The following is a 22,085-nucleotide window of genomic DNA, read 5'->3' on the forward strand; positions in this document are numbered from 1 at the left end:
AGAACTTGTCCTGTCTTAGGATTCTCAAAGGTGACAACAAGGGCTGCTCACTCATGGGTTGCTACCTGCAGTTTGAAGAACTGTACCACACGGATCAACGTAATCGAAGTGCAGAAGTATTACTAACATAAGTCTAAGAAAGAATCTAAGGAATTTGCAGCTAAGATGGGACGAGGTGGCCTGAAAGTGGTTAAGGCCCGGGACTGCTAATCCATCGCGCTCTGCCTGTGTGGGCTCGGATGCCACCCTCTGAGAAAGCTCAGTGAACAGCAAAGCCGCGAGGGAAAGCAGCTTCTAATCAGATATTTATCACGTCTCAGTTTAGACTTCCTTTTCCAGTTTTAGGGTAATGTGGCCATTCTTTTAAAAACAGAAAGTCCGTTTGCATGCGTACATAGATTCCTTTCTAGGAATAAAGCGAGGGGAGACAGTCGAGAGACAGCCCCTCCGCGCCCGGACCTGGGCACAGGTAACAGGGTTGGCGGCTGCTCCCCGCGGCGCTGGTTTCTGCATATAGCTTCGCTCCAGCAGCCGGTGAGCTCCGATTTCCGAAGCTTGACCAAGATACTATTGCTCATTATGACTGACGTGTGGTGGGCTGGATTACAGAGGGAAATGCTGGTTTTAAGGGACGAGATTGCAGAAATAAAAATGAAAACGAGAACATTCAGCAAGGTCCCACCGAGATTTGAACTCGGATCGCTGGATTCAAAGTCCAGAGTGCTAACCATTACACCATGGGGCCGACAAGGAGCAATTTTGGAAAGGTATCTCTTGTGACAAATATCCATCTTTTAGGCACCGGCTCCCAACTAGTAAATTTTAAACAACGTGTTCCCCCCACCCCACCAACAAAACTGTACCGCCCCCTGGAGGGGCATTTTGAAAACGTGTGGCTGTTTTGGTTGTCTCAATGGCTCAGGGCACAACTGGCGTTGACAGGACAGGGCCAGAGATGCTGGAAGTCCAGCTGTGCTCAGGACAGTCCTATACCCAAGAATTATCGTTAGGACTGCACAACTTTTGTAAAACGACATTTTCATCTGGGTTTTCAGGGACCTTTTCTAAGGGTGAAATCCCTGCTTCCACCTTTGTACCTCCCACTTAATCATCTTATATACAACTGGCAATGCTGTGTGGGACCTGGTTAGGATTTTGACTTTTATCCTGAGATGGGAAGTCACAGCTTCTGGTTAAGTGTCCTGGGAGACTCACTTTTGGAATATATGAGAAGTCTGAACATTCTGGGCCACCACACAGTTACGAAGCCAGACCACATAAAAGTGCTCTGGCAGACAGTCCCAGCCCACAGCCAGTGTCAGTTGCCAGACATGTGGGTGAAGATGCTTCCAGACGATTCCAGCCCTCAGAGGCTGTCCCAAGAATCACAAGTCAGTGACCCTCCACCTGGGGCCCCAGACATCTTGGAGCAGACAGTCATTCCTGCTGTGCTCTGCCCTAATTCCTGATCACAGAATCCATGAACATAATAAAATGTTTTGTTCCACCGAGCTTGGGCTGCTTATTATGCAGTAACAGTAACCTGAACAACTCTAGAAACAGGAATTTTCCTGATCTACTCCCTTAGTTTTACCCAGTAGGACTGTCCCCAATTTTTTGCCACTATAAGTAATGCTTTAGTGAACGTCAGTGTCTTCTTATGGGGCTATTTAAGTTTGTCATATGTTTTCAAAAATGATGATTGTTTACAAAATTGTTGGGCTTGCGTGGGGTTTTGTGAGAGTGGGATGATTAGAGATAAGAAAACTCCCCTAAAGACACCATCTAAGTGCTATGTACGGTTATTATATTAAGCTGTAAAAAAACATTTGTTGGGGTGTCATTCATTGAGTGTACATTCCAGGCTCTGCACTTGGTGCTGGGGTATGGCTGAGAACAAGACTCCTTTGTTGGAATTCACCTCTTTCGGGATGGTTTTGCAATAACACTGTTTGCTTCCCTGGATCTAGAGCCTTGCAGAGGCGGCGCCACCTCGTCTTGCGTTGCAGGGCATCTTTTTCAGCAGCTATTTAGAAAACATGCAGGCTGCAAAGGCTCTGTGCAGAAATTAAGTTGGACTAAGAGAAAAAGACACAAGAAGCTCAAAACTGCTCACCCCATAGCTCCCTTTCCCCAGCCACAACGGCCTCTTGCAGTTCCCAGAACACACTAAGTACCTGACTTGATTACTTGTTCCTTTTGCCTGGAACAGATTTCCCCAGGTAGTGACTCAGCACTTTATGCCAATGACTCCTCCACAACGCCTTGTCTGCATACCCTACTTAAAATTGAGATCCCCAACTTCCTATCCCCTTTCCTGCTTTATTTTTATCCAAATCACTTACTAAGGAGCTGATATATTAAGAATTTTATTAATTTATTTTTTTATTGCCTAGCTTACCCCTTCCCTCAAAGTGTCACATGAGCAGGAACTTTCACAGGCTTTTTTTTTCCCTTTCACAGGTTTTTTTTTCCCAAGAAACTTTCACAGGCTTTTTTTCACTGTGTATCCTCCATACTAGCATAGTGCTTGTCACATAATCATAGGTGCTTAACAAATACTCGATGATGAAATAAATTAATTTCCCTTTTGCTGGCTGATTGGGTCACATAAAATCATTGGCTCTACAATGATATGCCTGATTTATAACTGGAATTGGCAATACTTTCTATATAATTCTTCTTCCCTTATTGTATGATGCTTAATTATTTCCCTGATACATATATTGTTTTATTCGATCCAAACAACTTTTTGATGAAACCGGGCTGGCTTTCTACCCCTGTTTTGCGGATAAGGAAACTGGTACGAGTTTCACTGACTTGTCTGTGATCTGCACAGTGACCAGAATGGCATTTGCCTCTTTGTCGTAGTGAAGTCACCCCTCGGTGACCTCAGATCATCCATTTTCTGGTATTTTGTTTTGTTTTGCCAAGGAACCATGGCCTTGGTATCTAAGAGTTCTAACTCCTACCTTCATTGCATGGAGAGGGAGAGGAAAACCTGGGGGCCACTAAATGAGAGGTTGGTTGGACCTCTGCTTGGTTAAGCTTGCTGGTCTCCTTCTCACCCCTTTCCCTTTCTTCCTGCAGCACAGTTTTACAAATGACAAAGTTTTGTTTTAAAATTCTAAGTCTGTAGTCTTTTTTTGTACACACAGATACTGAAGTTCTAAATCAACACATTTGAGAGCCTAAAGGGTGCTAACCTCTCCCATATGTAAGTGCATCTTTGGGGGCTCTCATCTGGGAATTCAGTTTTATAAACCTTATGTGGGGTTCTTTCCCAGAAGTTGAAGAAAGGGTACAGAAATAGAACCTGGTCATAACAGGAGCAGGAATAGATGGATGAGGTTCTTTGAAAGCACTTCCAAATCTCTAATGTTTCTCAGATATTAAGAAATCATGCAAATGTAAAATGATATAAAAGTGAAATTCCAACAATTTAATGACAGATATGTGCACGGGAGTTGAGATGGAATGCTAGAATCCGAGCAAAGGAAAGGTGAGGTGTGAGGATTGTTGGTGACCTCTACCTCAAAATCCTCCAGGGAGACAATTAATTCATGCTAGATTGCAAGTGTGACTGTTTAAGATACAATTATACCAAGGATAAAGAGAGAGAAGTTATAGTACTGTTAAAGATTTATGAAAATGTTCTTTAGGAATCAGGCTACTTCATTTACTTTCTTGACTTACTAAAGCAATTTGTGACCAATAAATTGGTCAGTCAGGCCAGGCATACTTCTCATTACAACTAATATAGTGAATTCTAGTTTGATGAGCATCTCTTGTGAATTTTGTTATCGTGAATATATTCCTCAGATGTAAGAATCCTAATAAAGTCCCAGCTTGAAGGATTCCATTGTTACTTCCAGTTTATAACAACTAAGGCTCATAGAAACACTGGAAAGGGAAGCAGGCCCTCCTTACGCTCTATGGATTCTCGCATCTCTGTTACAACTTCTGTCTTATAAACCTGCTGAGACAGACTAAATAGTAGGTTCTCATAGAAGAATATGAGGTTATAGAAAACAAATTTATTAAAAAACCTGCATGAACGAAGGTGAGGAATGTACCTACTAAACATATGAAAATAACAAAAAACAAAGAATACCCTTATTATTGACAATAAGCCAATCTGTACAGTAGAGAGGACTTCCTGGATGGTGGAAGATAAAGCCCTTTTGAAGGATAAAATCCTCTGCAGTCTTTTTTCTGTTTTTCATGTAAAATATGAACTCAGGCCTGCTTTTTCTTATAATATTAACTACTTAAATTTAAGAACCTAACCTTAAAAATGAAAGTCTATAATTAATGATTCTCAAAAAAGTAAGATGTTCCTCTACCCTGAAATTACAGTTCCAATCCTCCTTCATAAAAGTAGTCAAAAGAATTTGATCTAAAGAGTTGTCAGATTCTCTTTCTCCTGTCCAATATGGAATTCTCTGCCGGTATTCAAAACTACCACCGAGTTGTCTGTTCTCAGTTAATAAAAATGTGGGAGTCTCATTTGATTTGTAAGAGATCTCCTAGGAAGTCCAAACATTAGACATTGTTGCATATTCCTTAGATATAGATCTATGCAGTTTGTAATTCTGATCCCCTGGCTGGCTGCAAAGGTAACAATGTTGTATTTGACATCTCTTTTTAGGTGGTTAAAAAGAGGACTACTAGTTCCAAAACGGACCAATGGTACTTTCTTTTTCTCCTTCATGCTCAGGGGAACAAAGAAACTCCTATGACTGCTAGGTTAATTTAACAAGTAACGTGAGAGTCTGCTTCATTTAAATAACCACACAACACTAAATTGGCATCTTGAATCGTGAATACTTCAGAATCTTATTTGATAAACGTTTCATGGTTCATACCTAATGGTTTTATACTGAAATCCTGTCATCGTTTTGAGAAGCCCAGTCCTGTAGACTTTAGTCCCACTGACCATTTCCAATGCCTTGAATGTGATGTCCACTTTCTTACTTCAAGTACCCAGAATGCTGTTTTGTACACCACCCTCCTTTATTGGTAATATTATTTATTCTGTGCTCCTTGGGCTTTCCATGCACATCTCTACTGAAGCATTTATTATCTTACCTGTGTTTTGTTTATTTATGGACAATGTGTACATATGATTCAAAATTCAAAGTGCTTAAAACGGGCACAATTAAAAAGAGCCTCCATCCATCCCTGCCCCTAGGCCATCCAGCACATTCCGCATTCTCTGGTTAATCTCTTTTTCGTGCCTAAAATACATCTCTGAGTCCACAGCACCTTTTCTTCCCTCCAAGGGCACCGCACCTTAGGCCTCACCTTATCCAAGATGAACTCAGCTACTTCGGGAGTTCCGCCTTTGTTTGGAACAAGGAAGGGGGCGGAACGAGAAATGCGAGTCTTTCCCTCTCGAGTTTCTCTAGTTTTTAATTTGGTCCGAAGAATTCAAATAAACGGCTGCCCCCCCCCGCCCCCCCGCCTTGAGTACACCTTTTTTCCACGGTTGTCTTTAGAGTTTCGATTTATCTGTACTTTCAACATGGCAAGGCCACGGCAAGGCCACGGCAAGGCGGGGAGGGGCTAGGGTTAATGGTGCTGCTAAGAGCCACGGTAAGGTCCTGTGTGCCAACATCCAGGGTATCACCAGGCCCGCCATCCGGCGCCTGGCCTGCCGCGGTGGAGTCAAGTGCATCTCCGGTCTCGTCTACAGAGACCCGCGGGGTGCTGAAGGTCTTACTATGAAATGTGACCATGACGCCATAACCTACACCCAGCGTGCCAAGCGCAAGACGGTCACCGCTGTAGACTTTGTTCTCTCAAGCTCCAGGGACACACCCACTATGGCTTTGGCGGCTGATTGCACTGTATCTTGTATTGCTGTTTTCAATTGTAAAAGCTCTTTTCAGGGGTACCTATCTTTTCTTTTAAGGGGTTATCTGTTCAGATCACGTATTGTAGCTGAAGTCTTGTTCCTTAGTTCCTGCACTAGTGTACGTCATCGTGGTCTGCTGCAAAGTGATACGAGAAAAAGGGCTATGCAGTCAATGGGTCTGGGGTTCCTGTACACGTAAAAATGGCTTCCATTCACAATGCTTACAGGCTCCCAGGCGCACTTATAGAATGTGCTAAACTGCAAACATTTTAACCTTGGGGCTTCCTAACTGTGAAATTAAACTAGTATCTAAAGGGAACCAGTCCAGTGACCTCCTGGATTTCCCTGGCGTTGTCATTGTTGTTCTCGAGGTTTTCAGGTATTGTCTGTCCAGTCAAAACCTGGGGAGACGGGCTAGATGAATCAAAGAACATAGTGTTGACACCAGAAGTGCTCGCCAAAATGCACTTCCTTGTCTGAACATTTGTCAGATTAACACCAAATTTGGGTTAAACGCCACCTCTTCAAATATTACCCAAATCCAGCAAAGACACCTCCTCCTTCTCTCTCCCCGCCACCTTCCCCCACCCCCCGCACGGAAATGACAGACAAGGCGCCCCAGCTCTTTCTTGAGGAGTGTTAAGTAGCTCTGAAAAGAGCCTTTGGGTTTGGTAACGCCTATAAACACATTTACTTGGAGCTGGTATACTTGGTGACAGCCTTGGTGCCCTCAGACACTGCGTGCTTGGCCAGCTCTCCAGGCAGCAGGCGAACGGCCGTCTGGATCTCCCTGGATGTAATGGTCGAGCGCAATGCGCCAGGCGCGACACCTCGCCCGCGATGCGCTCGAAGATGTCGTTAACGAACGAATTCATGATGCCCATGTCCTTGGGCGAGATGCCATTGTCCGGATGGACCTGCTTCAGCACCTTGTACACGTACACGGAGTAGCTGTCCTTGCGGCTGCGTTTGCGCTTCTTGCCATCCTTCTGAGCCTTAGTCACCGCCTTCTTGGAGCCCTTCTTCGGGGCAGGAGTGGACTTCCGCAGGCTAAGGCATGCTGAAGTACTGCTATCGAAATGAAACAAAGGACCAGGAAAGTAAAAGGCGCTTCTTTAACAACAAGGGTTTATGCAAATGAGGTGGGATAAAGGTGGCTGGTGATTGGTGATTGTTCTCCAGTGACGTCATAGCTCAATTTTTGCCCAGTCAAGGTAGGCATCCTGCATAGTGGCGTTTCCATTGGCCTAAATGAAAGTAAAATGTTAGCCAATCGTACCGCTTCCTTTTCGCGCCTAGCAGGGCCTATAAAATATGCGTTTTTAAATTTTTGCTTCTTACCTTTGATAGCGGTTGTTGATCCCGAGCCATGTCCGGGCGAGGCAAACAAGGCGGCAAGGCTCGCGCCAAGGCTAAGACTCGCTCTTCGCGGGCCGGGCTCCAGTTTCCCGTGGGCCGAGTGCACCGCCTGCTCCGTAAGGGCAACTACGCCGAGCGGGTCGGGGCCGGCGCGCCGGTGTACCTTGCGGCGGTGCTGGAGTACCTGACGGCCGAGATCCTCGAGCTGGCGGGCAACGCAGCCCGTGACAACAAGAAGACGCGCATCATCCCACGCCACCTGCAGCTGGCCATCCGCAACGACGAGGAGCTCAACAAGCTGCTGGGTAAAGTCACCATCGCGCAGGGTGGGGTCCTGCCCAACATCCAGGCCGTGCTGCTGCCCAAGAAGACCGAGAGCCACCACAAGGCTAAAGGCAAATAGAAGTCTGGATTAGTTTAATGCAGCTCAAGTTTCTCAATCAAACCAAAGGCTCTTTTCAGAGCCACCTACAGTTTTCTGGGAAGAACTGAGCACTAGGTTTATAAAGCTTATACTCTAGATAATACTTAGGACCATTATAGGTGAATTATACCAACCTCAAAACTTGTGTTAGGAAGTGATTTCCACTCCATGTTAAAGTGTGTGAAATAACCTATAAACTTTGATTCATCACCATTGGCAGATTTGAGAGGTTATGTGGAGTGAGTCATTCTTAAGTATTGTCACCTTCACCTCTACCCATCATGAACCTCTGGAAAGCACAAACTTCTGGTGGAAGGTCAATGTGCCTTTTTGTGGCAGTTTTAAGACATTTTTGTTTTCTGGGTTCTAGACATCCTGAATGTTCAGGGATCAAACCAAACCTGTATCTTAGGTCAAAGGCCATTTTTGGAGCCGTAAGATATCTGAGAAAGACCTAATTTCACATCAGTGTACATTACCTTTTACATTGCTGATTAAGGAATATTTAAATACTCAGGCTTCTTATTGGAAAAGTTAGCTGAGGTGCCTGACAATTATACTCATTGTTTATTATTGGGTTCTCAAGTATTTTCCAAGCTCCCTTGCACCCATCCATACAAACATGTCTACATAAGTCGATGATCATTCGTTTCAGGATAAAAATGCTAAGTTCTAGTTTAAAATGCCGTTTTCTTAGTCTTTTTATTGTTAAAAGACCCTGTACTGATGGGATTAGATCGTTTTTTCCTTAAAAAAAAAAAAAAGCTTGCCTTGGTAATTTCTAGGCCCTGGGGGGAGGGGGAGGATCAGATGTATCAGATGCCAGGCAAGGAGGCTCTCCTAAGGTTCTGCCAGTTGCTAAGGAACTATTGGATGTAGCTGCAAACCCAAGGGGTGTGTAGCTTGCGGTAAACATAGGTTACTGGTGGGGAATTAAGATTCTTTAAAAACAAAGGAATTACATTCCTAAAATAGAAAAATAAATTGTGCTGCAATGGAATTGTTTTATATTAACTAACAATGAAAAGAAGTTCATGTAAGGATGGGTTTCCCTATGAAGTTATTAACCCTTTAATTCCGCACATGCAAATCAGATTGTACTTACAGAAAAAATTTTTAAAGTTCTTAAAATTCGTGTTTGAAGGAAAGCTGAGGGGTGATGGTACAGGGCTGCTATTAACCAATTGTGGCCACTGATCACTGGATATGTGGCTCGTTTGAACAAAGCAGTAGACATGTAATATACACACTGGATTTCAAACTGCAAAATAAAAAAAATTAATGTGAAATATCTAACAATTATATTGATTACATGTTGAAATGAATATTTTAGATATATGGGGTTAAACAGAATACTACTAAAAATAATTTCTTGTTTTTATTTTGTTCTAATGTTGCTAGAAAAGTTTCTGTTTCTTATGTAGCTTGTATTTATTTCTACTGGAAATTGCTGTTACAGAGCAAACAACTTTACAGGAAAAATGAAAAAAATTGAGGTCACAGATAACTGACACTGTCGGAGGATTGGGGGAACAACAAATAAAATTTTCGAGTCCTAACCAGTCCGGTTACCGGTTGGATAGTCCTGGTCTCCTTTTGTCCAATCAGCTTGTGACTCTCGCTATAAATAGGTGGCTAGGGGGCGCCTTTATGCTAGCTGAACCATCTAGTCATGGCTCGCACGAAGCAGACCGCTCGCAAGTCCACCGGCGGCAAGGCGCCGCGCAAGCAGCTGGCTACCAAGGCGGCCCGCAAGAGCGCGCCGGCCACGGGCGGCGTGAAGAAGCCGCACCGCTACCGGCCCGGCACGGTGGCCCTGCGCGAGATCCGCCGCTACCAGAAGTCCACGGAGCTGCTGATCCGCAAGCTCCCGTTCCAGCGCCTGGTGCGCGAGATCGCGCAGGACTTCAAGACCGACCTGCGTTTCCAGAGCTCGGCCGTGATGGCGCTGCAGGAGGCGTGTGAGGCCTACCTGGTGGGGCTCTTCGAGGACACCAACCTGTGTGCCATCCACGCCAAGCGCGTCACCATCATGCCCAAGGACATCCAGCTTGCCCGCCGTATCCGCGGGGAGAGGGCGTGAGCCTGACGGTCTCCCATCCACCCCAAAAGGCTCTTTTCAGAGCCGCCTACATGCACACTGAAAAAGGACTGTTTCCCTGCTAATTACTGCTACTAGCTTTGCTTGTGGGAGACAGGTGAACTTTATACATTGTGATTTTCTAAGTACCAGGTGTATGTGTTATTTCCATCTCCCAATTTAGTAAAACAAGTAGAAAACACTACTGCTACGATTAGACTGTCAGATGTAATCATGCCCATTCCTTTATCTGAGGGGGCTTGTGAAATGTAGGACCTATGATTTCCACATGGGATTTATGGTGATGCTAATATTTTACCAAGTTAAAATGATCTGATGCTTTCTACTTGGATTAACACCTTAAGCAAAAAATAATTGAGTGTCCCCTCCCAGGAATCAGCCTTCCTATGGGAAAAAAGATTTGATGGGAAGCAGTCGTTCCCCACCCCCGCCCCGGGCACATCTAAGGCCAATTTCTAATCAGATTGGTATTCTTGAGTGTGTAAACAGGGCCTTCTGGCTTGGGGAACTGAGATATTAAGAGGGGCCCACAACAGAGATGGCCCTTTTTGCTGGCTGGGTAGGGCACCCTCCCCTGAATATATGCAGTCAGTATATTGCTTCCCCAAGTAATCTTTAAGTCCTCATTATTTGAAGATTTATTCAGGGGAAATGAGCAGTCCTAGTTATGTGTACATTTCTAATTATGTGGATACAAATATTCCATGTCTCTAAACTATGTGCTGAACTCCGGTAGTGTTATCCTTCTACCTAAGCTTTTCTGGAATTTCAACATAATTTCATCATTCCATACAAGGAACTTGGATTTTTGCTATAGTAATGGCTCACAAAAATGAATACTCAAGACACCAGGCCATTTTGGATCATGCTAATGGGTAGATGGTGATGCCAAGTACTAAGATAAGATTCACTGGGAAAGTAGTGATGATGTTCAGTCTGGGATATACATTTTGAATTCCCCGGAGATCTACAAGAATATCAGAAAGTAGATGTATATGTATGTCTGAAATTGAGATAAGTCTGGGATGGACATAAGATTTGGAAGTCATTAGTATATATAAAGCATTGAAACCAAAGGACTGGCCTAGAAATCCCTCTGGCTCTTCCTCTCTTGTGACCACTCTGCCTTATTTGCCAGTATCGAACTTTTTGTCATTTGCCTGCATACACAAGCCATGAATTTGGTGACGCTCATTTTCTGCTGGAATCCGTACACTTTCCTCTATTTCCCGACTTCCTTTAATCCTCAGACCAAGTGTTACCTCTCACAGATCTTATTCCTCTATGCTCCCCTTATATTCTGAGGTTACTTATCTTGCTACTTTGTTCTTTACTTACTTTTGTTTCTTCCCATTAGATTTTCTTTAGGACCGGCGGCGTCTCATTAACATTGTATCCTTAATGCCTGGTATCCAAGTGTGTGATATTTGTTGAAAATAAGCCTAAGTAACGACTGCGTATCGTAAGTGTTTTAAAACAACTCTTTAAAAGCAAATTTTAAGATGCAGGATTTACTATCTTTCTGACACCCCAAATGAGTTTGTGTATCATTCACAAAAAACCACCTCAGGGCCCCTCCAACAGATGCTTTGGCTTCATAAAAACTCACTTATTCCACTTGCCTAACTCCCACACGTGGATCTAGATAGATGAGTCAATAACCTTGTAACTTCACTGATTGAAATTAGTCTAACACAAATGTCAATTTTGTTGACTTCTAAATAGCAACTGTGAAATACGGAACACGAAAAATATGGATATCCTGGGACTGAAGCCTAACTAGAGCGTATCAGTACTGCACTTCACAGAACAAATTAAAAATGTACCAAGTCGTGTCACCTTTTTTATGACGATAGAAGTGGCTCTGAAAAGAGCCTTTTGTTGCTTCGAAGCTTGGTCCCTACTTGGCCTTGTGGTGGCTCTCGGTCTTCTTGGGCAGCAGCACGGCCTGGATGTTGGGCAGGACGCCGCCCTGCGCGATAGTGACTTTACCCAGCAGCTTGTTGAGCTCCTCGTCGTTGCGGATGGCCAGCTGCAGGTGGCGCGGGATGATGCGCGTCTTCTTGTTGTCACGGGCTGCGTTGCCCGCCAGCTCGAGGATCTCGGCCGTCAGGTACTCCAGCACCGCCGCAAGGTACACCGGCGCGCCGGCCCCGACCCGCTCGGCGTAGTTGCCCTTACGGAGCAGGCGGTGCACTCGGCCCACGGGAAACTGGAGCCCGGCCCGCGAAGAGCGAGTCTTAGCCTTGGCGCGAGCCTTGCCGCCTTGTTTGCCTCGCCCAGACATAACTCGGCACTAACGGACGCTCCCAAAGATAACTGACACAAAAACTTTAAAACGCACCTTTTATAGCCCCTGCTGGGCGCGAAAAGGAAGCTATACGATTGGCTAACATTTTACTTTCACTTAGACCAATGGAAACGCGACTATGCAGGATGCTTACCTTGATTGGGCAAAACTGAGCTATGACTTCACTGGAGAAGAATCACTAGAAACCTTTACTGCACCTCATTTGCATAAAGCCTTGGTGTTAAAGAGGTACCTGTTGGCGTCCTGATCTTTCGTTTATCCCTTGTATCGCAGTTCTTCGCCATGCCTGAGTTTGCCAAGTCCACTCCTGCCCCGAAGAAGGGTTCCAAGAAGGCGGTGACCAAGGCCCAGAAAAAAGATGGTAAGAAGCGCAAGCGCAGCCGCAAGGAAAGCTACTCGGTGTACGTGTACAAGGTGCTGAAGCAGGTCCACCCGGACACCGGTATCTCGTCTAAAGCCATGGGCATCATGAATTCGTTCGTTAACGACATTTTCGAGCGCATCGCGGGCGAGGCGTCGCGCTTGGCGCATTACAACAAGCGCTCGACCATCACCTCCAGGGAGATCCAGACGGCCGTGCGCCTGCTGCTGCCCGGCGAGCTGGCCAAGCACGCCGTGTCTGAGGGCACCAAGGCTGTCACCAAGTACACCAGCTCCAAGTGAGTCACTGATTGCAGAGCGATTGATCAGACTTTCTCACACCCAATGGCTCTTTTCAGAGCCACCTACACTTTCCGAAAAAGAGCTTGTTCGTTGTTAGGTCTGTTTTGAAATGTTTCATGTTCTCTTGAATGTGTAAGTATAGCTTTAGATTAAAAGTTTGTACGTTTTTTGGGGAGCCTTGATTCTCATGCATTTTTGCATGTTCGTTACAGTTACCTTTCACTATTATAAGTAGATTTCGTGTACTTAGTGAAGAACTAATAATGCATGTATCCTTCAGTTTGCAGAAGTTTTTGAAGATAACTCATTGCACTGCAAGTAGCCAGAGCATCGCAATAACTCCTGGGGTTTTCTTTAATCTTATCTCTGGATCCTATCCCGATAAGCTACCTAGTTTCTGGGTCCTATCCAATAAGCTACTTAGCTACTTACTGCCTATGAAATTGAAGTAAGGAATTACTTACTCCTGGAGGATTCAGAAGTCGAAGGTATTAGTTGACAAGGAGGCCGAATTCGCAGCCAGTGTGTCTGAGTGCTTCCTCCCTAAGCTGCAACGGGCCCACAACCTTATGCATTATTAAAATCTCAACCTTAATAGTTGGAAGCTGGGGTAATTTTAAGATCGAGTGCTGACAGGACTTGATGACTTAAGAGTTACGAGACAGCATAATGTAGATTGTTTCATTTTCTAGTTTCTCACCTAGTTCCCTCTCCTTTCAATGTACCCCACCTTGCTCCACCACCTCCCATACGTAACTGTAAAATGATAAGCATTGCTAAAGGGATTAGATGGCTTTTAGTCATGGAGTAAACAAGAGCAGTTTGAAAAATAAACCTGAGTCCTTTCTCTTGTAAGAGAAAAGAGTTGGAAATTAAAAAATTTTTCCTTCACCTCTTCAGTTCTCTTTGAAATTATACTTTTCCTATGTTGGTAGGAAAGCCTGGTGCCTCTGAAAAACCCAAAGGCGTTTTCTTTTTTCTTGAAACAAGTTACAGTGTTTAAAACATTTTAATGGAAACACAATAGGAAGAACTAGTGTCCCCAGTACATTACAGAAATTAAAGAGGGTACTTTATCACTGGCAAATAAACCCATAAATCTTGCTTGCTGACCACTTGATCAACCAGACAAAAAAAAAAAATCATCTATCCCCAAATTAATTCTGAATGTAACAAATAGATTTGGGAAACCATAGTATATAGAACAGAATAGAATTTTAGTAATAGCTCCAAGTATGATGTTAAAGGCATTTCATTGGTGGAGAAAAGAATTATTTTAAAAATCTGGCTGATTAAGGAATTGCTAGGGAATTGTTTAAAACTGTGCTATGGAGAATTAATGGGAAGGAATAATAAGCAGACATTAATAACTTGTTATTAAAAACTCAAGGGAAATTGAGTTAAATACACCAGTGTAAAGAGGTTTTAAAAGGGCATATGCAGCATTGCATACATTCTCTTTGAAAGAATATGTGCTTTTATCTATTCAACAAAATACCAAATTAGCTACCAGCAGTGATCTCTGTATGGTGAGATAACGAGTTTTGCCCTTTTCCACAACACTAATGTTTTGCGTGCGCATTCAAAAGCAATTGTTAAAGCCTTAAAACATGGTAACAAAATAAGTTACCACAGCGTGAAACAGTACAAAGGAACAGAGAAGGCCTCTTTTTCTTTTTTCTTTGTCAAATTCCCCTCCCCCGCTTAGGGAGGGTCTTCCCGCCTTCAGGTTCTCAGTTCGGTCCGCTACCGGACGTATAAAAGCTTGCATCCGCGAGCTGTGGAAGCAGTTTTGTTGAGCTTCAATAAGTGCTCGTTATGTCGGGTCGTGGGAAGGGCGGGAAGGGTCTCGGAAAGGGGGGCGCCAAGCGCCACCGCAAGGTGCTGCGCGATAATATTCAGGGCATCACTAAGCCCGCTATTCGGCGTTTGGCTAGGCGTGGTGGCGTCAAGCGCATCTCTGGCCTCATCTACGAGGAGACTCGCGGGGTGCTGAAGGTGTTCCTGGAGAACGTGATTCGGGACGCTGTCACTTACACCGAGCACGCCAAGCGCAAGACTGTCACCGCCATGGACGTGGTCTACGCGCTCAAGCGTCAGGGACGCACCCTTTATGGCTTTGGCGGCTAGAGTGTTCAGTTTTGTGTCTGTTCTGTTAACAAAAGGCCCTTTTCAGGGCTTCCTACTTTTCACTTGTAAGGAGCTGTGATTCTCTAATCTTTTCATTGCTTGGAGATGTTAAAAAGAGTATTTAATTATTGTACTTTAGCCTGCGAAGTTTTGTGCTTATTCTGGGACGCATGTGTTCCCAATCCCGCCTAGGTACAGCAGGGGTCGTTAGGATCGCTATCCAGTCAATTCTTTACCTAAGGATATATTCACGCTGAGTTGGTATGGAATCTTTAGTTGTGTAATTTGCTAAAGGAGGTAGTGGGGAAAGTCTTGCAGATGCCTACGTTCGCTACTACGTAACTTTTTCTTTTACAAAGTAATTTTTATAGTTGAACCACCTATTAAAAGTGGGGTAACTTTGTATCAGTTAATACACTGTACCACTGGCAAGAAGTCACACACAATCTGGAGTCTGGCAGTGTTACTTGGAAAAAGTGTATTCAGATCCCAAAGTGGGAAAGTGTTTTATAGAAAAAGAATTCGTCTTTAAGGTTAGTTAGTGACATCTCTGCCTCTCTAAAGGTAATAACTATCTTGTCAAATCAAGCTCGCAGGCATGTTCTATGTGCCTGGAGGGATAGTCAGTAGCCTATTACTGGTCTGGATCACTTATTTACCACAAAGGATAGGGAGAACATTTTAAAATTAGTCCACTCATAGAGTCAAGTGAGTAAAGGGTTTTTTGGTTGATTTTAAAAGGCGAGGCTCATAATTAGCGCTCATTAAGTCTTAATTTATGTATTTGGTGAAGTGGTGAATGTCACTGGTGACAAGAACTGGGGAGGGACAGTTATAGTAATGGATTCAGATAAAGCAAAAGTACAAAATTCCTGGTCCACGTATGGAGAGCACATATGTTTTCTTTAGACATATTTTTCTTAATTTTTTTGTCATTAATGTAAGCATGTTAATGAAAAATGTACTTGTTTTCTACTTGTGAAAAATCGTCCGACTTGGCACCGCTAAGCAGACCCACATATATTTTGGACATAAAAAATAATCTCTGTTTAGGATGTAAAAGATAAAAAAATATTTTAGGAGATGTAAATGTCCTGTTTTGTGACTTTACTACCAAAGGGATGCAAGATGGTGAAACGTTTAAGCATAATCCTTAGAAGCAGACGGTTTGGGATTAAACCTGTACCGCCATTCTCCTGTGGTGAGAACGGGTTAAGTTACACATCTTTTCTGGGCCTTAGTTTCTCCATTTATACAATTGTGTGATAATGATATTGATACCTCGCTCAAAGGATTGTTCTGAGGATTAATGAGTTGATAAATGAAAAGTGCTTAAGCACCAGTGCCTGACAAATAGTAAGTGCAAAGTGAAGCAGTTATTACTCATCTATGCCTCATCCCTAATTGCATCACAACCACATTCCAGATGAGATTCTCTAGTCTGTTATGGGGCCATGGGAAATACCCTAAAGTCAATATGTTTTTTGAACCAGTTTTTGCACTTGGAGATATTATCTTGATTATTCCTACAGTGTCACACCTGTTCGTTTGTACTCACATTCTGGGTGGTAAATAAAAGGCAGGAGGAGCCTTCCTTAGCCTTCTGAGGATGATCACAGCATAACTGGATAGGTTTGCTGTGATTTTTGTCTTTCTCTTTCTCACTTTCTATCAACCTCATCTCATTTTTTCTGAATAGCCATAGAATTTAACTTCCAAAGAGAAACCCAGACATCATGTGGACAAAAGATCTGTCTCTTATGTGAAGGCACATAAGAATTACTATGAAAAACTTGTTTGTTTAAATAATAACTGGTCTTTCCCTAGACCAGTTAATCAGAATCTGTAGGATTGGGTCACCTCAAATACAACTCATTAGCATTTCCCACTTCTACTGGTCCCACAGGCCTTTTCAAATCTAAGGGGAAATCTCGGTGTTTTAATACCATCTTTTCATCAATTTCAACTTTAAGAGAATGCTCTCAAAGGCTGTGGAACTCTCAGACCCAAAGCTCAGACCCAAATTAAGGGACAAAGGATCAATCATCCTTTGTCGCAATGAGAGGGCCTGTCCAGGAGTTCAAGTCCTTACCTTTCTCCCAAGAGAGGATTTAGTTCAAAATTCATGGGTTTATTTTATCTGTGGTTAATGGATTAAAGTTTGTTGCATAAAAAGCTCTTGCTATAAACATCTGCTAGGTTCAGCGGTTATAGAATCGAGACATCAGAAACCAAGGACACCTTCTTGGCTTTCCTTTCCAGCTGTACTGGGAAAACTACCCTTAAAAAAGAAACAATAGGAGTTCCCTGGTGGCGCAGTAGTTGATGATCTGCCTGCCAATGCAGGGAACACGTGTTCCATCCCTGGTCAGGGAGGATCCCACATACTGCAGAGCGGCTAAGCCCGTGTGCCACAGCTGCTGACACTGCACTCTGGAGCCCGAGAGCCACAACCGCTGAGCCCGTGCACCACAACTACTGAAGCCCGCACGCTCTAGGGCCCACGTGCTGCAACTGCTGAACCGGCATGCTGCAACTACTGAGGCCCATGCTCCTGGAACCCATACTCCACAACAGGAGGCGCCGCAATGGGAGGCCCACTTACTGCAACAGAGAGTAGCCTCCGCTCCCCTGCTTGCCACAACTGAAGAAACCCCATGCGCAGCGACAAAGACCCAATGCAGACAAAACAAAAAACAAAAAACACAACATAGTCTACACTAAAACCTTAACAAATAGAAAAAAGTATCGTGACTAAATACCCTGAGAATCAGCATGTATTACTTAACACAGTTTCATTGCTTGTTCAGAACTCTAACCTAGTGAGTATACAGGGAAGCTCTCAGTCGATAGCATCAGGAATGTTAGTTAATTAATTCATTTATTCATTAATATTACTGAATGACTGCTGTGCTTCAAGCATTGTACTTGGCACTAGTGATACAGCAAGGAAAAAAAAGTCTCTTTTTACTAGGGAAAGACAGAAAATAAACTAATATACAATCATTTTTCTACATCCAATGGCCAATTATTAGTCTTCATTTTTTTTGACCTATTGGAAACACTGACATAATTGACCATACAATTTCTCTTTGATATACTTTCTTCACTTGGTTCTCTCTTACCAGAGGCTCTGTATCTTTTGTTAGCTCATCTCTTCTCCCCAGACCCTTAATGTTGGGGGATACAGGGCTAAGTTTTTACTACTTCTTTTTCTGTACTCATTCGCTTGAAGATCTCACCAAGTTCAGACTTTCAATGCCATCCGTACATTAATGATTTCCAATTTTATATTGCCAACCCAGGCTTCTCTCCTAAACTCCAGACAGACATACACCCAATTTCTTTCTCTTTTTCTTTTCTTTTTTTTTTTTTGCGTGGGGGTTGGGGGCGAGTGGATTGCAGTACCTTAGTTCCCCCACTAGGGATTGAACCCAGGCCTCAGCAGTGAAAGCACCGAGTCTGAACCACTGGACAGCCAGAGAATTCCCCACAGTTCCCTATATTTTTTCTTCACATGGATGTTTGACATCTTAAAGTTAACATGTCCAAAATAGAATCCTTAGTATTCCCCCCTCCTAATCTTTCATTAAAACACTCCCCCATTTAGTTGATAATTACTTCATTCTTGTCCATTCAATTCTTCTAGAAATCCTCTTGATTTTGCCTTCAAAATATATATGGAAACATCAATTCTCTGTACCACTATGCTACCACCCTGGCTTGAGGACCGTCTTCTCTCCCCTAGGTTACTGGCTTCAGTTTCCTTAATATTTTTCCTACTTCCACATTTGACTGCCCACTGTCCTGTGGGAAGGTATCTTGATGCCCTGGTAGCCTCCAAGCACACTACCAGGCAAGCTCTCCCAAGGCATAAAAAGACTCAAATTAAATCAAAATGTTGGGGATGCATGATTTTTTAAATCAATTTAAACACATAACCTGAGGCAAGGGGAAAGATGTGAGGTAAGTTAAAACTTAAAATAAGGTTTCAAGGAGATGGGCCACAGTAGCTGAATCATGGGTTACACAATGTTCAGATATCTTTCTGCTGCATCAAACTTCCTTACTGATGGTTTGGTTATGAAGCCCAGAGTCCAGGTTTGGGCAAGAAGGTCCACAGATAGACCCTGGCCAGTACCTGTCAAAGAGAGATTATTACCCCTGACCACATCTGTTGCTTGCTCACCAATTTGCCTGCCATATAGCCATGGGTTATATTTGTGTTATCTTGGGCAAAGGTCGCTTGGGGGCCAGAATGGATAACCCATATCCCAAATATATTTAGTGTATCAGGAATATTTAGTGTCTCATGTATCCCAGGCATATTTAGTGTCCAGGTGTATCAGGTATAACTAGTGCCTCAAGGATCGTGCAGATCTCCTGGTCCTTTCTCCTTATACTTAACACACATGTGCTCTACTTTCTAACTACTTATCTATACAGTACTTAATACATCTTATGAGTTTCATCCATCACATTTGTTTCTCTGTAGCAGAATTAAATCTCTGCAAATAGTATAAGAAATACATATTTCATAATATTTAGGAAGCCAAGAATTTGATTAAGTATGCTCAGACCTTTAGATAGGTATTTTATAATAGAGTATTTAAATTTTTATCTTTTGTTTAACTTGGTCTGTTTTTTATTAATATGACATCGTTGTGAAAAAGGGATGAAGGCTTACTTGTTTAAGAGGAGTGGTTAGCTCTAAGCCTATATTAATAACCACATTCTTATGAAAAAGGATTCTGTATAAAATCCAATCACTCTTCTGTATTGTTTTGTAGACAGGGCCAATCAATCTATATTTTATATTTTCAAAAGTCATTGTTAAGTATTACTGTTTATCAAAAGTTCTTTTAATGGAATATTTTTCTAAAATTTGAGGAGTCAGTTTGAAAAATATAGCAACTGAAAGTATAAAAAGGTTTTAGTAAAGGACCTTTAGCCACAATCAAATCAGTTCATTCAGTCCAAAGTGATTAATTCTTGGGAATCCCCTGGCGGTCCAGTGGTTAGGGCTCCGCACTTCCACTGAAGGAGACACAGGTTCGATCCCTGGTGGGGAAACTAAAAGCCCCTCATGCCACGTGGCCAAAAAAAAAAAAAGTGATTAATCATTGCTTTGTTGATCTTGAGTTAAGCAGCCTGCTTCTAATACGGCTTGCAAAATCTTAGATCAGACCTGTGGTAGAGCCTGACAGTATCAGGTACAGTTATTTATTAAAGTTCTTTTGATGTTTCTTCTGGAAAACTCAATTTCAGATCTGTTTTGTAGCAAGGGCCTTTAGAGATAACTGTATGGAAAACCAGCAACTATCTGTTGATGATAAAAGAGAAAACGTCTGGTCAATGTATTATATTAATCAACGTTATCAGTATGGAGTAGGATAGAATCCCCAATTTAGATATGTATTATGAATAGCGAGGACATTGACATACCTCCGAGTGCCCTTTGATATATGCCATAAAGTATTTGCTATTATTGTCACCAAATGAGAAGGTATTTATACCTAGGAACAAAATCTGTTGGCAGTTTTTTGTGTCTTTTATATGCATATAATTATGGTCTACCCAACTTAAAAAGTATAACCGTTAAACATTTATATCAATAACATTTTATCTGGTTAACTTAGGGATGTATAGTTTCCTCTTTTTTCAAATATTGCACAATATATAGAGAACAATTCTCAAAACTGTATATGCTTCATTACAAATATAAATGAGAGAACAAACCTTACCTGTGGTCTAGTGGTCACAACTACAAAAATAACTTAGATATAAATAGATAATACCTTAATGGCTTCATTATTCAAAATTTGGGGGTCTGGATTTAGAAAAAGTAATATCAAAAAGAAATCAGGCTATGAATGTAATAAGAGATTTCTACAGCCAAATACTAAAATATTGGGTATAAGATAGCATTTAAACTATACACAGAATGCTTATGGATTTTTTTTGACTGTTGGTTTTTTTTTTCTTTTTTAAAGAACTGAGAGACTTTTGTCAAAATTATTCGAGAAATCAGTGGAAAGCCACAAATAGTAATAGACGCTCAGAAAATGTTGGGGAAATATAATTAAAAGCAAAATCTCCCAATTCAGAAAAGCTCTCCAAAAAGGGAGTAGGAACAGAAAAGTTTTACTATTGCATAAGCATTATACCAGAACGTGAAGCACGTCACAGGCAATTTGCTAAAGGGATTGCAAAGCAAAGAGAGAAATCTCTTTTATACAGTTAAATGGGTACAACCCATTCAAACATTATGTAGGCTTAGCAATTTGGAATCTTGTGATAAGGGAAGTTAGGCCTCTTTCCGGAACAGATTGTGTTATCTTCCTTGATTGTATTTCAAAGAGGAAACATTCCTGAGTTGGGAGACTGGCTAGATGAGTATTTAGCACTTGACATTATGAAGATTTACTGGTGAGGCAAGGGAATTTTTAACTTCAGCTATAAAATATGTAAATCTGGTCATTGTTTTCTCATTTTTTGTACATGTGGGCAATTGTCCTTTAGTCTGTGTCTCTGCATTAGTCAAGCTTTCACCTTTGGCTTTGGGTTTTTTCCTATAGCTTCTAAGACCTGTGGGAAGATACTAAGGCCTCCTTTGAGATTAGGTCTGGATTTCCTAATCTGTTAGGAAAAACTCTACCAAGGATCTTATTTTAATTAGTTCTCCTAGTTTAGAGGGCTGCCTGTATTTTTTCACCGTAGAGAACATTTCTGTAATGCGACCTTGTTTCTTTTATAATTTAGTTGAAATGCCTTTTAATCACATCCCACCCTCACCAACTATTCTGAGATTTTACAGTGAGCCTGTCCTTTATCAGCCTTCCATACTGGAGTGTTAAAGGCTATTTAACAGCCACGGGCTTGTTTCTTGAGCAGAGGATACATGGAGCTAGAATAGGTTATTGTGATCGAATCGTTTATGTATACTAAATATGCCACTAATTAGTGAGGAGCCAGGTGCACTTCTTTTCCATCCCTTTCTAAACAATCGCTTGCACTCCATCTACAAAGAGAAATGCCACTCTAGCAAAACTCTCAAGTCATATGTATTTGGGTGGCCCGTTTGTTTCCAGCTTATGACCATCTAAGCTTTCTGTGCTCGAGCAAAGAAACTTTCACAGTAAAGGGTGTAAGTTGTGCTCCTAAACAGTTAAGGGTAATGAGCAAAGCTAAGAGCCTAAGGGTGTAGAGAATGTGAAGCGGGAAAAAGCAAGCTCAA

At 42.4% G+C, this 22,085-nt stretch overlaps 5 protein-coding genes, 1 non-coding gene and 2 pseudogenes across 8 annotated transcripts in view; 5 read left to right on the forward strand and 3 right to left on the reverse strand.

Annotated features, from left to right (window-relative positions):
- Window positions 1-22,085, forward strand: part of LOC114907338 (zinc finger protein 850-like) — a 347,786-nt gene that overhangs the window by 177,758 nt on the left and 147,943 nt on the right.
- On the reverse strand, window positions 674-745 carry TRNAQ-UUG. Its single transcript has one exon. It is a non-coding gene; the product is annotated as a tRNA-Gln (tRNA).
- Window positions 5,528-5,845, forward strand: LOC114907331 (annotated as a pseudogene).
- Window positions 6,551-7,051, reverse strand: LOC114907039 (annotated as a pseudogene).
- On the forward strand, window positions 6,939-7,684 carry LOC114907312 (histone H2A type 1). Of its 2 annotated transcripts, XM_029242829.1 has the most exons (2): window positions 6,939-6,960; window positions 7,228-7,624. In XM_029242829.1, the coding sequence occupies exon 2, from the start codon at window positions 7,230-7,232 to the stop codon at window positions 7,620-7,622; it is 393 nt and encodes a 130-aa protein (XP_029098662.1). In that variant the 5' UTR covers window positions 6,939-6,960; window positions 7,228-7,229; the 3' UTR covers window positions 7,623-7,624. The 2 variants fall into 2 exon arrangements, with proteins under 2 accessions (XP_029098662.1, XP_029098661.1); XM_029242828.1 differs by lacking the exon at window positions 6,939-6,960 and having other exon boundaries at window positions 7,227-7,684.
- Window positions 9,312-9,776, forward strand: LOC114907303 (histone H3.1). Its single transcript, XM_029242817.1, has one exon. It carries the CDS (start codon window positions 9,316-9,318, stop codon window positions 9,724-9,726), a length of 411 nt encoding a protein of 136 aa, XP_029098650.1. The 5' UTR covers window positions 9,312-9,315; the 3' UTR covers window positions 9,727-9,776.
- LOC114907301 (histone H4) lies at window positions 11,232-14,876 on the forward strand. Of its 2 annotated transcripts, none has more exons than XM_029242815.1 (2): window positions 11,232-11,246; window positions 14,537-14,876. In XM_029242815.1, the coding sequence occupies exon 2, from the start codon at window positions 14,537-14,539 to the stop codon at window positions 14,846-14,848; it is 312 nt and encodes a 103-aa protein (XP_029098648.1). In that variant the 5' UTR covers window positions 11,232-11,246; the 3' UTR covers window positions 14,849-14,876. The 2 variants fall into 2 exon arrangements, with proteins under 2 accessions (XP_029098648.1, XP_029098646.1); XM_029242813.1 differs by lacking the exon at window positions 11,232-11,246 and adding an exon at window positions 12,331-12,511.
- LOC114907317 (histone H2A type 1-H) lies at window positions 11,645-12,040 on the reverse strand. The gene has a single exon (XM_029242835.1). The coding sequence runs from the start codon at window positions 12,029-12,031 to the stop codon at window positions 11,645-11,647; it is 387 nt and encodes a 128-aa protein (XP_029098668.1). The 5' UTR covers window positions 12,032-12,040.

The sequence above is a fragment of the Monodon monoceros genome, unplaced genomic scaffold (genome assembly GCF_005190385.1).
Source record: "Monodon monoceros isolate NGI ecotype Baffin Bay Population unplaced genomic scaffold, NGI_Narwhal_1 Super_Scaffold_3, whole genome shotgun sequence".
NCBI classification, from domain to species: Eukaryota; Metazoa; Chordata; class Mammalia; order Artiodactyla; family Monodontidae; genus Monodon; species Monodon monoceros.